Below are 16,315 nucleotides of genomic sequence, written 5' to 3'. Positions count from 1 at the left end.
TTCTTACTTTTTATGTAGAGCATAATAATAATAATAATGATGATGATGGAGTCAATATCATATGATGTGTAACATGTTTTCTTGCCTCCACAAAGGTGAAGGAGGCTGTACTTTCATCAGTGTCACCTGGAGATTCTCAGCATAACTTGAGATGAATTGGAGAGTTGTAATCAAAATTAAAATGTGCTTGATACACTGTAGCTGAATAATTGTGGTATACATCAATATAGATTTTATGAACTTCAGTTATTAATCCATAGGGCTGTAAGGCAAAATAAAATGGAACATCTCCTTTAGGCCTGGGGTCTGAAGCAGATCAGGCTTACATTGAATTTGTATGATGAAGCCATGATGTAATTATCTGTATATTTCACTCCAATTGATGCCTGTAAGCTTCGGATCAAGTGAATCCAGTTTAATTTGGTTTTGTTTGACAGTCCCCAGGCTGCACTGCTAGTCTCCTCAGTTAATGTTCACGTCTGCTCTGATCCAGCATGCAGCACTTCACGTTCGACATCGACCACAAAAGGCGCCTTAAAATAACCGCTTTTCCTGTGTGCAGGGTTGTCTGCTGAACACGCACACACTGTGCAGCAAGGGAAACTGCATGTGCCATCGCCGCAGTGATTATAACAACAACAACCATTGTCTTAATTTATATCACCGCAGAGGAAGGAAGTGATCAGTCGGGTCACTGTGTCACCTGTCACAGACAAATACTGTCAAATCAAGCTGGCGAAGACAGGAATGAGGTCCTTGGTAGCTATACTGTACCATGGAGACTGCTGAAGGCAAATATGACAAACGATAGGCTGGTTTAAGGGCTGTAAGGGCTGCCTTGTTGGTACAGCAAGCAGGGTTAGAGTTAGGTTAGGGTTTAAGGGCTGTAATGGCCATCTGCCTCTGTATGCCCCTCTTCTGATTAGTTATTGCTTTGTTAGTACTATATTGTTACAGTAAGATCAAAATGCATCGATGTAGCTAAGGATCATCAAATCAGCTGCAAACAGCAACAGTGAGGATACGACAGTAACAAAATTCAGTCATTCAGAGGAGTAACTACAGGTTTCTTAAGTGTTGTGATCCTGCCCTTATGCAGCACACAGTGCATACTATACAGTATGCACTTACTACAGCAATCAGGAGATTAGCAAATGGCCACATCAAAGTAAACACCCTCATTAACATAAGATCAGATCAAAGGATGTATGTAAGACCTACCCTTTTTTGTTTGATATTCTTGCTATTCTTCCTTTAGATAAATTTTAGTAGTAAAAAAAACTAGACCTAGGGATAAATAAAACGAGCAGGTCATTAACGACATGCAGTCACAGTTAATGGATTTGCAATCACGGACCACATTCTTTCTTGGTGCACATTTACGAAATGACACTTGAGGAAACTTCAACAAGAATAGGTTTTTCCTGGAAGACTCCCTTGAGTTATTGAAAGAACATTAACCTTAGGCCCTCTTACGAAACCCACCTGCTATGGAAAGATATTTAGTTATTTTATGTTGCTTTTTATGCAATGAATGAACTGATCCAACTGAATGCTAAGAATCAAAAAGTTTCAAATGAAACATGCAGGTAGCTGCATAGGAAATGTGCAGGCAAGACATACAGACAAAACTTACAGGCAAAACAGTCAAAACATAGAGGCAAAACAGACTAAATGTTCTGGCCAACATGTCAAACAAAACAAACTGGACCATACAAGCAAACATACAAGTAAAACACCAGGCAATATACAGATAAAACATATGCTTTTATTTCACAAAAACAGAAATCATTCTAAAATCAAACATTTCACTTTAAACTGAAAAGCCCTGAGATTACTTTGTCTTTTAGTGGGTACAAGTTTGCATCGTTAATGTTCATTTACAGCATATCTAACCTTGACAGGATACTGATTGGAATGTCCAGGGAGAGAGTTATCAGTCCCTCATGCACATCTGAGGTCACTGGTCTAACAGCAGGGGGTGCTCTATCGAGGCAGCATCTCCTCCAAGTCAGCGATTACATATGCCACCGTGGCCCACACTGCAGAGCACAGGTTCATCTCCATGGGGTCCTGCACGGTCATGGTGTCCCCGTTCGAATGATGGAACCAGAAGTACTTGCTGTCCGCCGTGTGCAGGCTGGCTCCTGGGGACCCGACACAGTGGTGGGGGGGGGGAGGCCACATACACTCTAATAGCTTAAACCCCCCCTAACACTTTACTTAAGTCTATGTTTTTAGTAATTCATAAACACATTCATAACAACAACAATCATTAATAACAAACATTACATGATTATACAATTATGTTTGTTATTAATGTATATTACAGCTGTTAAGGGATATTAGGATAAGGTGTACATGCATGCTCCTTATGAATGTTCTATGAATGCTTAATGAATGGATTATGAAGGTGTAGCTAATGTAAAGCGTTACCAAATATTTATCAAAAGGCATAACACATTATAGCCTGTTTATTATGCATCATGCCTGTTTTATGAAGCTCTTGTCTACAATGCATGATAAGCGATAACTTCATAAGGCAGTCATACCGCATAACAAACATAGCTATTATGTGTTATGGCTTTTTATAAATATTTATAACCATGTTTATAAAGCTTTATGAATGCATTATAATGTGTTATGAATGTGTTTATAAATTACTAAGTAAGTAAAGTGTTATCAAACCTCCTCCACAGGTGTGATTATACAGGAACAGGAAACATCACAATATTGAATCTCAACCCTGTGGCAAGTCATTCTGAAATTGTTCCAAATGTTTGGAAGGAAAAACAGTTTCTCTGTGTGTATATTTGACACAGCGAGAAACCTCAGTGTCATAAACCTTTTAAATCATACATAAGCCCACAAGATTATACATATGTTAGCTGTTATATCAGTGCAAACAGCAATCCAGGTTTCCGTCTCTACAGAAAAATCTAATTATCTGGGCACTCTAAATTTCCCTTTTGTTTTTTTCTGGCTAAATGTGAAACACATACTTGACTTTCGTGTTTTTTATTAACATTTGCCTGATGCTTTTATCCAAAGCAACTTACAGCAGAGGGAAAAGTTACAGTTTATGGGTGCTCCCGGGGAGTTCAAACTCTAAACCACTGTGCAATTCTCTACTTGCTGAGCTACTGAACATAGTATAAGACAACACGTGGCAAGAGAGTTTCTTGTTAATTAGAGTTGAGGTTTTGGAGCGATATGGCGCCAGTGGCCATCCTCAGAGAGAGGCCTGATATCCAGAAAGCTGTGCTATTAAACGTAGAATGACTAGGGGTCCGAACAAATAAGATCACTTGGGCATAAGAGCCCCCTGCTGGTAGAAAAAGTACATTACCATTCTGCAGTTCGTCCACCAGCCCAGTGTACCATCAAGCACAGCAACTGTCAGACACTGATACTAACAATTGGAAATAGACTGAAAGACACTGGAGTGAAAGCTGGTTCACCCCCTGCTCTTGAATAGGTCAGTAAACTGACAGACTGAGCAGAGGGAAGTGAGAATTAAACTTGCTGCTGAGATCTGCAGTGTACATATAATGAAACCTGGTGTGGGACAGCATGCTGGCCTGGACAGCAAGAAAGAAGTGGGACCATAGCAGCTCAGGGGATTCTTACCTGGCACACCAGCCTCCATCCACTGATTGATATCAGTCCCCTCACCATGCTCCTCCAGCGCCGTGGCATTGATGGGCTCCAGGAGCTTCATCACCTCTCTCATAATGGCCCGAGCCTTCTGGCTGCCCGTGAACTGGATTCCCAGTGGTCTGAAGGTGCCCAAGTCTGATTCCATCACAAGATCAAAATTGGAGATGTTAACCTGGAAGAGGGACATGCAAGACAGTGGAGAGGATTGGGGAAAAGAACCAATATTACAGGGGAACAATACAGTGGAAAGAGTGACAGACTGCAAGGGGACAGGAGACAAAACCAAGTTGAGAGAGAGACAGACTGCAAGGGGACAGGAGACAAAACCAAGGAGAGAGAGTGACAGACTGCAAGGGGACAGGAGACAAAACCAAGGAGAGAGAGTGACAGACTGCAAGAAGACAGGATACAAAACCAAGGAGAGAGAGACAGACTACAAGGGGACAGGAGACAAAACCAAGGAGAGAGAGACAGACTACAAGGGGACAGGAGACAAAACCAAGGAAAGAGAGAGACAGACTGAAAGGGGACAGGAGACAAAACCAAGGAGAGAGAGAGACAGACTGAAAGGGGACAGGAGACAAAACCAAGGAGAGAGAGTGACAGACTGCAAGAAGACAGGATACAAAACCAAGGAGAGAGAGACAGACTACAAGGGGACAGGAGACAAAACCAAGGAGAGAGAGACAGACTACAAGGGGACAGGATACAAAACCAAGGAGAGAGAGACAGACTACAAGGGGACAGGAGACAAAACCAAGGAGAGAGAGAGACAGACTGCAAGAAGACAGGAGACAAAACCAAGGAGAGACAGACTACAAGGGGACAGGAGACAAAACCAAGGAGAGAGAGACAGACTGCAAGGGGACGGGAGACAAAACTTTCGGCTTACAGCTATAACTTTGACCAGAAAAACAAGAAGCCATTTTATTACCTTTAGTGGCAAATGATTTACTGATGTTAATCACAAGGGGGCAGCACATAACACTAGTGAGAATTTGTGTCACACTCACCATGATACACTAGTTTTGATGTGCAGTAAACATTTGTTTTTTATTTGTTTTGGGTTGTTTTGTGTATGCCAGCCTATTTCTTTCATAGATTAATTAAAAGCAGCACACAATGTCTGCCATAAAAATGTTCTTGATGTAACTTATTAAACACTCGTTTTATAGGACTTAGAATTTGGTGTCCAAAGATGACTTTTAGAAAACTTTGTTTACTGAAATATTCCACCCCAGTTCCCACCACGTTACCGTCATTTCACTGCAGGCCTTTGTGGTTAGTGATGCTCTGCTCTGAAGCGCTGAGCCTGGCAGGACGTGGGTGGGAGGGGGGACGCTACATTCTTGTTCCAGTACCCTCCTCCATGGAAACCTGGATTAACAGCAGGGGCAGTGGGGCAGATAGTAGGGGCCTACCCTGTCCACGTCTGCCCTGCCAGTGGCTCCTAGAACTGGCTGGCTATAAAGCTCCTGCACTCTTTCAGGAGGAGATGACCTTTTTAAACCTTAATCAGTTATTTCACGTTGAACTGGCTCTGCTATTATGGAATATCACCTCCAACTTCATGCATGTTCAAGCCGAGGCTGAGCGGTAACCCGGGACAGAATGCTAGCCCATCGCCAACTATGTGATAATGCTGCCGCATGTATACTTTGTTTAGATTGCTCTGTGCATCCAGCCTTGTGCAAGTAATTATCTCACTCCTGATCGAAAGCAGATTCCTGCAATACCATGAGTCTTCAATAGCGACTGAGCTGCCCCAACCGAAATCCTCATTCTGTGACTTCTGTCCTTACCTTTAACACCACGTAGCCAATCAGAAGTTTTGTAAGGTGCTATTGTGGAATAACAGTTAAGGACAGTGGTCTTTGATAACCTGAAGGTTGCTTGTTCCAGTCCCTCGAGCGAGGTGCTTATGCTCGGCTGCAGCAGAAGACAGCTGCCAGTGGTGCTGAATAACAGGGAAGCACAGCTCCAGGTTGTGTTTAGTTCTACGGAGCCAACGGGGTCCATCTGAGATGCTGTCTGCGGGAGGCGGGGGGGCCTTACCTTGTGGAGCTGGAAGTATTGTGCTGCTCCCACACCACCCTGCTCCTCAGCAGTCCACAGCACCGCGCGCACTGTCCTCCGGGGGCGTAGACCTGGGGGGGGACAGCGGGCGGAGTCAGCTCACGCTCTGAGCCCGGCGGGGGACTCAGAGAGAGAGGCCATGCGCTGGACACTTAACACACCGGTGAGCCGCAAACCACCCCCCCCCCAAAAGAAGAAAAACCAAAAGATGGAATTAACTGGCCATTTTTAACTTTTTGCGGCTCCCCACTGAACATTAAACAATGCCAAACAAAAGAGTGTACAACAAAACCATTCGGTCCGTACTACAGGAAAACACAGCTATGCAAATACTGAAAAACACACCATCATCCTCCTCTGCATTGCTGACCCCTCGACTGAATAAAAGTATCTATTATTCAAAAACTCAGAGGCCCCTGGAAGGGATTGGACCCCATTTAATGACAGCCTGTGCTAAATTCTAGCGGTTTCTAACCAACCATCATCTTAAAGTGTACAGATCTTATCTTTGACTTGCAAAGTGAGATGCTGGCTAGTGGTCTATTTTGGGCTTAAACGTGCCGTGTGACATGGGGGCGGGGGCTGGGGGCTGGGGGCGGGGGCTGGGGGCTGGGGGCTGGGGGCTGGGGGCGGGGGCTGGGGGCTGGGGGCTGGGGGCTGGGGGCTGGGGGCTGCTCCCGCTTAGCTTCTGTCCTCCTCTCACTCACAGCTCCTGAGCTTGATGGTTTATTACAGCAGCGCTTTGGTGCCGTCAGCCTCACAGGGGGAATTCCAGCAGCTCGCTACCCTCAGCCTCACCACAACACAGCCCCCCCTCCCCCCCTTCCTGTCCCCTCCCCTTTCCTCTGATCTCCTTTCCTCCCGCCTTCTCCCTGTGTTTCATATGCAAACGCGTTCAGAAACTGCCCCCTCCCCCCATTAACAGTGAGGACTTTCTGGGTCGTTAGAGAAAGTCAGGAGCGTGGAGAGGATCCTACTGCTGAGACTTTCGCCCAATTAACAGGGAGACAGAAAGAACGGTGATGACCGAAAATGTAGAAAGACGAGGGCAGACGCATCTCATCTACGCTTTTAAAGAGGTAAAGGAAAATCCTGATGGTGTCTGAAGACCACAGACTAACTTCAGTGACGGTTCTGATCACATATAGGAACCGTATTTTTAACTCCTGAACCACATCTGAAGAAGCTCTACATTCTTAAACGATGGCAGTACAGCAGTATCACACGTGTAAAGCTTTGTTTACATGCCAGAGCTCCACCCTCACTGGCCATGTGACCTGTCATGTGACCTGTCATGTGACTTCACTAAGCACTACCGTCAACAAACCCTAGTTCAAGGATCTTGCCCGGTTGAAGAGCTGACATGACTCTACAATTATCTATCTTCAAGCTACTGCCCATATTTTAAACATTACTTGGGAGAACTCTCTGCCATCCCCCTTAAAGTCCTTTAATTTAAAATCACATTGTTTGACTCATTTTCTTGTTCTAAATTTTATATAAAACATTGAAGGAGGGGAAAATTAAAAACATGTGTTGTTATTGTTGCATTTAGACCAGAACTCACTTGCAATGGAAGATTTAGCTATTTTATAGATCAGAATGGAAATTAAGTGCCTTGGCTCGGGGCGAAGGCGGGATTGGGTCTGTGATAATGACAGCCATGCCAGCACTCACTCAGGTCTTTGAGCAGAGACAGCGCCTCCCAGGAGATGACAGCACCTCCACCATCATCCATGGCTCCCTGCCCCACGTCCCAGCTGTCGAGGTGTCCACTGATGAGCACCACCTCAAAGGTCAAAGGTCAAAGGCAGCTAGTCCTGCTCATAATCCATGCTGATCTGAGATCAGAGCAATGGAAGGGTAGCAGGACAATTCCAGCAAAGTAACAGAATGGAAATAACAGCAGAAAGGTAATATTTCAGTTCATTTTAGATCCTTGGCCTGTGACTCAAGAGAAGGAATAGTAGCTTATACAGAACTAAAAGCCCCAAAATACAAGAGGACTGGTTGTTATGGCAACTCCTTTGTCAGGGCTCATCTATGCACCTTTGTTGTCTTCAGCGTCCTTAGAAGGACAGCTTTTCTGCACAGACCAGGCCCTGCCAGAGGAACCCAAATCAACCAAACCACAACGAAACCTGTCAAGTTATTTCAATACTGCATGTGTCTGCAGGAGCGGCTGCAACATGAACATGGAAGTATACTTAAACATATTAAACAAATTAATTAGACAATGCAAAATTGTTATGAAACAGAATTTATTTATTCATACAATGCACCTGGTAGTCTGTCAGCATTCATTAAAAATTGGTTCCAAACAATATTTGGTTAATTTCTGTGGATAAATGTACTTCCTGGTGATGTGCGACAGCCAAATAAGAGTAACCATGGCGTTCATATCCAAACTATTTATGTTAAATCGAGCTGTTTACACCACAAGTTACATTATTTGTCAACAGAGGCCAAACACAGAAGCATAAGTATGTATAAGCTAAACACGGCTGTGAGCTGCCCCACGGCGCCAAACACGACACTGTCCCCGGGGAAGACCTACGAGGGAGCATCTCCTCCAGGACTACAAGCATAAACACGGTACAGAGTATCCATAATGCCATAAGGTAAGAAATGCCACAGGAGCTGGATACCTCCTCCAGAAACAGAGCTGATTGTCAGAGGGCTTTTAATGAGGAGAAGGACCTTCAGCGAAGTCCATGTGATATTATGGAGGAGACTGAAAAGGATCCATAATACTCTATTGAAGGATTCCTATTAAATTCATAAAAAGCATGTGGAGAGGCTTTGCCAAGGAGGAGAAGAGGGTGGGATGTGGCTCTGGGGGTTAGAGTCTGGGTGGGATGTGGGTGTAAGGGCACATGCAGAGCTTTTCTTTATGACAGCCGATTAAGTCACTGTCTTCAGGAAACAATCTGTTAACCGTTAACATGATATCATTTTAATCAGAGTATTAGATGCACTGGCTGAACATGACGGCGCCAAAACTCACAGCATGGAGATGCGGGAGTTTCCACATCCCTTATAATTCAGCCAAGTGTGTATGCAGGCAGTGGTGGGAAAGATCACGAGGCACGAAACCAGCCCTCCACAGCACACAGCCACTCAGTCTTCTTTACTTTTGTCCGAAGGGACATACAAGTGAGGCAAATGGCACATTATACACAAATGGCTGCCAAGGAGTTGACTATGCATAAGCCAGATGCTGTCAGAATGACAACATTCTCCAACTGCCCTTTCCTTCCTTTGTTGCCATGTATCACTGCTTCAATTTTTGTGCAATTTGTCTCTAAATAAAATCAGGAATACATCTTCATCAAGATAACATTTTATGACGTGGTAATAAGATCAATCAAACACTTTATGAGTTATATTCACAAGGTCAAGCGTCTGCTGTCACCCTTCCCTTTGCTGCCCTGTGGCCTTCATGTGGCCTTCATGTGGCCTTAAGCGCAAACATCAGCGGACCTTCACCAGCAAAGGCCACTGAAGTTATGGGACAGCCCCAAAACGTGCTTCTTGGTTTTCCATTAGATCAAAGGTACCCAATTAATTTTCCCAGAGGGTCAATTCGGTCAACGACACAAAGTCATTATTTCTTCATTCCAGTGATTGCCCACCTCTTCTGCGTGCCTGCTTCCCCTGATCTCTGCCCACCTGCTCTGGATGCCCGGTGCCCCAGGACTCTGCCCACCTGCTCCGGGTGCCCGGTGCCCCAGGTCTCTGCCCACCTGCTCCGGGTGCCCGGTGCCCCAGGTCTCTGCCTACCTGCTCCGGGTGCTCACTGCCCCTGATCTCTGCCCACCTGCTCCGGGTGCCCGGTGCCCCTGATCTCTGCCCACCTGCTCCGGGTGCCCGGTGCCCCAGGTCTCTGCCCACCTGCTCCGGGTGCTCACTGCCCCTGATCTCTGCCCGCTTCTCCTGATCTCTGCTCACCTGTTCCGGGTGCTCACTGCCCCTGATCTCTGCAACAGTGTTGAAGGAGTCAGCGTCTGGGAGGGTCTTGGCTGCCATTGAGAGCCGGACCACGATCTTGTGACCAAGGTGAGAAATCCTGGCCATCATCTCGGCGTCCTCAATGGTCACGCAAGCTGAGGGAATCCTTGGCACCCCATCCTGGTAGTCCTGCCAGCCCGTATGGGGGCTGATGCATCACAACCCACCATCAAAACAGAAAAATGCAGGATTAATGGACCAAATAAGAACTATTCATAATTTGAATAATGAGAGTTTGAGAAATATAAACCAAAAGTGCATGACTTTTCCATAATTGTGTAAAATACCCAAAGTAAGGCTGTAGCCAGTAAACAAGAAAACAGTAGTATTAGGCTTTAAAATTTTTTTATATTCTTATATTTTACACATTATTTTAATACAGATAAATAGTCATTGTTCCAAAAAAATTTCTAAATTGTGAAGAACTAACATTTTATTGCTGGCTAATAGAAACTGGACAAACGTCTACCATAAATTTAATGGGTGAGGGTAAGGAATGCTACATGGTAAAGTGCAAACTGCTGACCTGTTGATGGAGAATGGGGTGATGGAGCGGACGAGAGCAGCCAGGGCTCCCAGCTTGGCGGCCTCTGTGGCCCCGAGGGCCCGGTACTGCACAGTGTCCCCGTAGCTAACGTAGGGCTCATTGTACAGCACGATCTTCCCCTTGACCTCAGCTGCTCGCTTCCGCAACTCCTCAAAGGACGCCACCACCAGCACCTCGGCCTCGATACCTGCAGTGGGCTGTGCGTCAAAATAAGACCCCTACAGTGCCTGTGCACACGCACCCAGTGCACGCCCCGATCACACGCACCCAGGGCACGCCCCGATCACACGCACACAGGGCACGCCCCGATCACACGCACACAGTGCACGCCCCGATCACACGCACACAGGGCACGCCCCGATCACACGCACACAGGGCACGCCCCGATCACACGCACCATGGGCACGCCCCGATCACACGCACACAGTGCACGCCCCGATCACACGCACACAGGGCACGCCCCGACCACACGCACACAGGGCACGCCCCGACCACACGCACACAGGGCACGCCCCGACCACACGCACACAGGGCACGCCCCGACCACACGCACCATGGGCACGCCCCGATCACACGCACACAGTGCACGCCCCGATCACACGCACCATGGGCACGCCCCGATCACACGCACACAGTGCACGCCCCGATCACACGCACACAGGGCACGCCCCGATCACACGCACCATGGGGACGCCCCGATCACACGCACACAGTGCACGCCCCGATCACACGCACACAGTGCACGCCCCGATCACACGCACACAGTGCACGCCCCGACCACACGCACCCAAGGCACGCCCCGATCACACGCACCCAGGGCACGCCCCGATCACACGCACCCAGGGCACGCCCCGATCACACGCACCCAGGGCACGCCCCGATCACACGCACCCAGGGCACGCCCCGATCACACGCACCCAGGGCACGCCCCGATCACACGCACCCAGGGCACGCCCCGATCACACGCACCCAGGGCACGCCCCGATCACACGCACCCAGGGCACGCCCCGATCACACGCACACAGTGCACGCCCCGATCACACGCACACAGTGCACGCCCCGATCACACGCACACAGTGCACGCCCCGATCACACGCACCCAGGGCACGCCCCGATCACACGCACACAGTGCACGCCCCGATCACACGCACACAGGGCACGCCCCGATCACACGCACACAGGGCACGCCCCGATCACACGCACACAGGGCACGCCCCGATCACACGCACACAGGGCACGCCCCGACCACACGCACCCAGGGCACGCCCCGACCACACGCACCCAGGGCACGCCCCGACCACACGCACCCAGGGCACGCCCCGATCACACGCACACAGGGCACGCCCCGATCACACGCACACAGGGCACGCCCCGATCACACGCACACAGGGCACGCCCCGATCACACGCACACAGGGCACGCCCCGATCACACGCACACAGGGCACGCCCCGATCACACGCACACAGGGCACGCCCCGACCATACGCACACAGGGCACGCCCCGACCACACGCACCATGGGCACGCCCCGACCACACGCACCCAGGGCACGCCCCGACCACACGCACCCAGGGCACGCCCCGATCACACGCACACAGTGCACGCCCCGATCACACGCACACAGGGCACGCCCCGATCACACGCACACAGGGCACGCCCCGATCACACGCACACAGTGCACGCCCCGATCACACGCACCATGGGGACGCCCCGATCACACGCACCATGGGGACGCCCCGATCACACGCACACAGTGCACGCCCCGATCACACGCACACAGTGCACGCCCCGACCACACGCATCCAGGGCACGCCCCGACCACACGCACCCAGCTCACGCCCCGATCACACGCACCCAGGGCACGCCCCGATCACACGCACCCAGGGCACGCCCCGATCACACGCACACAGTGCACGCCCCGATCACACGCACACAGGGCACGCCCCGATCACACGCACACAGGGCACGCCCCGATCACACGCACACAGGGCACGCCCCGATCACACGCACACAGGGCACGCCCCGACCACACGCACCCAGGGCACGCCCCGACCACACGCACCCAGGGCACGCCCCGATCACACGCACCCAGGGCACGCCCCGATCACACGCACACAGGGCACGCCCCGATCACACGCACACAGGGCACGCCCCGACCATACGCACACAGGGCACGCCCCGACCACACGCACCATGGGCACGCCCCGACCACACGCACCCAGGACACGCCCCGACCACACGCACCCAGGGCACGCCCCGATCACACGCACACAGGGCACGCCCCGCAGCATGCTACCAATACACCTACAGCACGTCCCCAAGGCGCGCGCACACACACACACACACACACACACACACACACACAGCCTATACATGCACCCACCCAAAGCACACCCTGGACAATCTGCCACATCTGTGCCTTACTGAACTCCCAGGTCAGCCCTGGGACTGGTGACTTTACCTCCTTCAGGGGTCCCAACGCTGCTCCCCAAGCCCAGGATGGGCAGCGTGTGGTTCCGGGGCAGCAGCATTGCGGCACTCTCCTCTCCGCGTACCCAGTGCGGGACCTTCACAGGCTCCAGGTGGACATTGTCCAGGCCATCCTGCCTGAGAGCGTCGTACATGTACTTTATGGCGCGCTCCAGGCTATCGGAACCGCTGACCCGGCTGCCCACAGTGTCGGTGAAGGCCGCCAGCTTATCGTAAGAGCGGTTCTGCGCCTTCCCGTACACGGCCAACTCCATTATCCTCTTGGCCACATCTGCGTAGCCAGCCACCTCCTGTCTGATCTCCGTAATGCTCCGCATCCTCTGGGGTCTACAGTTACCCGTCGGCAATGTGAATGCCAAGCACAGGAAGAGCACCGTCGGTATCAGAGTCCAAATCCGGACTCCCCTCAGGACTTGACTGTCAGTCATCTACGAAGGAATAAATATCGATGACATCACAGATCAAGAAGAGAAAGCAGGTTCTAATGGATGCATAGATGGGGCAGGTTTGTGTTATCCCAAACTCCATTTAACTACGACTTTAGGGTGAACTAAGAAAAAACATTTGTTCCATGCAGTCAGTGTTTCCGAAAGTTACATAATGCAAATTCATAAAATCTGGACAGGGGTACTGGAAGCGTATTGGAAGGGTGGGGCTGGGCATGCTCCATGCCAGAGAGACTGGGATCGTGCAAGGAAAGCAGAATCCTAATCAGCATAAAAGACACAACTGTAAGACAGCGGGCTGACGGCGGGAACACGACCATGTTTACCGTCCCTGCAAGTCACTGGCCCATTGCCGAAGGGGTGAAGTAAATGCGTTTGTCACCAATTACACCACATAGTTACAATTAAATGCATAACAACTGGTGAGCAAAAACAAGACAACCATTTTGTTGTGGGGAGAAAAAATATTCATTTTTTTGCAGTTGCACTTTGTGGTTACACTTGGCAAGTAAAAAAAAACGAACAGATAATACAAATTCCATTGGTGGATGTCAAGCCTTCATGTGGGTATCCAATTAACTTAAAAGGTTAGGGGGTACACATTTTCACTTAATTAGGAAGAAACAAATCCACATTAAGTCAGGCTTGCTGTGTGGCGATCTCATACAAGTGAAAACATTTTACCCCTAACCCACATGCCTTTGAGGAACAAAAATGCAGTTTATGCGGTGAACCCTAACCGTGACAAAAAGACACTTATACTTGTGCAAAAGTGAAATTTGAGCACAGCATGAAAACGTACACTTTTTGAACTTTCCAACGAGCTGATACAATGTACCTGTAACAGTAGAAAAAAAGATAAAAAATAAACTAATAATAATCGAAATCTGAAATCGTGATGCAAAACCCCGATTAAATCATTATGCAGATCTTACTGATTCATACAATATAGCCTTCAAATAAGAAGTGAAATGTGATCACAAACGATGCTGTTCATCTGCACAGGGTTACGAAAATAATAAAATCGAAACTAAATACTTACTTGAAGATGCTTTCAATTTTATTTCCTGTTTTAACGAAACAAATATACCTATGAAAAAAGTAATACCAAGCACTGCGAATCCTACTGAATATAGTAAAAACCGGCTGATATGACATATGAATCACACTTCATTCACGCGCCAGCTGCACCTTTGACCGAAAAAGTTAATAAATTGGACATTTTGGAGTGTGACCGTGTTGTAAGCCAACGTACGGTGGCTCACGTAGGACTAAACACCGATGTTCTCTGTGTGCGTTTTTTCTTCTTCTTGGTACATTGCGTACTGTAGACAGTAAAATAAATGCTTTTATTATGCAGTAAACACTATCCTTATCTGTTAAGCTACTGTTAAATTTCAAACATTATAGTATGTTAAACAACTTAAATGAAGCTACTTCATCATGCTGAATTCTAGACATTGTTTCCATTAAGTCCAAATTAAACCATTGGAATCACTTAGTTTATTGGAATTTTACTTACAGAAAAATGGTCTGAGGGCAGAAGCAAAAAATGATGCAGAAAAAAAGGTTCAGAGACATAACCAATCAGATTGCAGAGGAGGTAAGTCCAAGTAAATAGATGAGGCGTGACTAACCAATCAGATGTCTTTGTCCTACCTCCACTAATTGCTTGAACTCAATTCCTTTACAATCTGATTGGTTTTCTCTCTGAATCAATAATTTTTCCTTCTGCCTTCAGAACATTTTTTTTGTAAGTAAAACTCCCATGATCTATCATTTTTCCTAGATAATAACAGAAAAAACAGGTATTAAATCGCAAACTAAATCTTGAAGGATTTATACCTGATATTTCCAAAACCCCACTTTTATTTGACTTAAGAACATAAGAACATAAGAACTATACAAACGAGAGGAGGCCATTCGGCCCATCAAGCTCGCTTGGGGAGAACTTAACTAATAGCTCAGAGTTGTTAAAATCTTATCTAGCTCTGATTTAAAGGAACCCAAGGATTCAGCTTGCACTACATTATCAGGAAGGCTATTCCATACTCTGACTACACGCTGTGTAAAGAAGTGCTTCCTTAAATCCAGCTTGAAATGTTCTCCTGCTAATTTCCACCTATGGCCACGAGTTTGTGTATTTAAACTAATGCTGAAGTAACTATTTGGTTGAACAGCATCCAAACCTGTTAGAATCTTATATACCTGGATCATGTCCCCCCTCAGTCTCCTTTGCTTGAGACTGAACAGATTTAGCTCAAGTAACCGTTCCTCGTATGACATTCCTCTAAGACAAAGAATCATTTTTGTGGCCCTACGCTGCACCTTTTCTAAGGCCACAATGTCCTTTTTAAGATATGGTGACCAAACCTGCACACAATATTCTAGGTGAGGTATCACCAAGGAATTGTATAATCTTAGCATTACCTCCCTTGACTTATACTCCACACACCTGGAGATATACCCCAACATCCTATTGGCCTTTTTTATTGCTTCCCCACACTGGCGAGAATGGGACATGGAAGCATCAACATACACACCAAGGTCTTTTTCATGATCAGCTACCTTTATTTCAGTGGGACCCATAAAATACCTGTACTTTATATTTCTGCTCCCTACATGGACCTTACATTTGTCTACGTTAAATTTCATCTGCCAGGTATCGGCCCAGTCACTAATTAAATCAAGATCCCGCTGTAGCTGCTGAGCCGCTAATTCAGTATCTGCTACACCACCCACCTTGGTGTCATCTGCAAATTTCACCAGTTTACTGTAAATATTGGTATCTATATCATTTATGTAAGTTAGAAACAATAGTGGTCCTAAAATCGAACCCTGCGGTACCCCACTATGGACGCAGGCCCACTGTGACATTGTGCCTCTTATAACTACTCGCTGTTTCCTATCTGTTAACCAGTTATCAATCCAGGTCGCTACAGTACCTAAAATACCTGTCGCTTTGAGTTTAAGTAGGACTCTCTTGTGGGGGACAACATCAAAAGAATTTTCGAAATTTAAGTAGATGACATCATAGGCCTTCTTATCATCAACTTCCTGAGTAGCTTCCTCAAAAAACTCCAACA

General features: G+C 47.7%; 1 protein-coding gene across 1 annotated transcript; it reads right to left on the bottom strand.

The window, feature by feature from the left end:
* Nucleotides 1-1,748: 1,748 nt before the first annotated feature.
* Nucleotides 1,749-14,508, bottom strand: LOC125749140 (carboxypeptidase Q-like). The gene is made up of 8 exons (XM_049026071.1): nt 14,272-14,508; nt 12,755-13,211; nt 10,274-10,481; nt 9,688-9,895; nt 7,414-7,525; nt 5,716-5,807; nt 3,631-3,832; nt 1,749-2,147 (listed from the first exon to the last, which is right to left on the bottom strand). Exons 2-8 carry the CDS (start codon nt 13,209-13,211, stop codon nt 1,987-1,989), a joined length of 1,440 nt encoding a protein of 479 aa, XP_048882028.1. The 5' UTR covers nt 14,272-14,508; the 3' UTR covers nt 1,749-1,986.
* Between the last annotated feature and the right edge of the window lie 1,807 nt (nt 14,509-16,315).

The sequence above is a fragment of the Brienomyrus brachyistius genome, chromosome 9 (genome assembly GCF_023856365.1).
Source record: "Brienomyrus brachyistius isolate T26 chromosome 9, BBRACH_0.4, whole genome shotgun sequence".
In the NCBI taxonomy this organism is placed as follows: domain Eukaryota; kingdom Metazoa; phylum Chordata; class Actinopteri; order Osteoglossiformes; family Mormyridae; genus Brienomyrus; species Brienomyrus brachyistius.
Note: the sequence above shows the minus strand (reverse complement) of the source record. Positions and strands in the feature narration are given on the sequence as shown.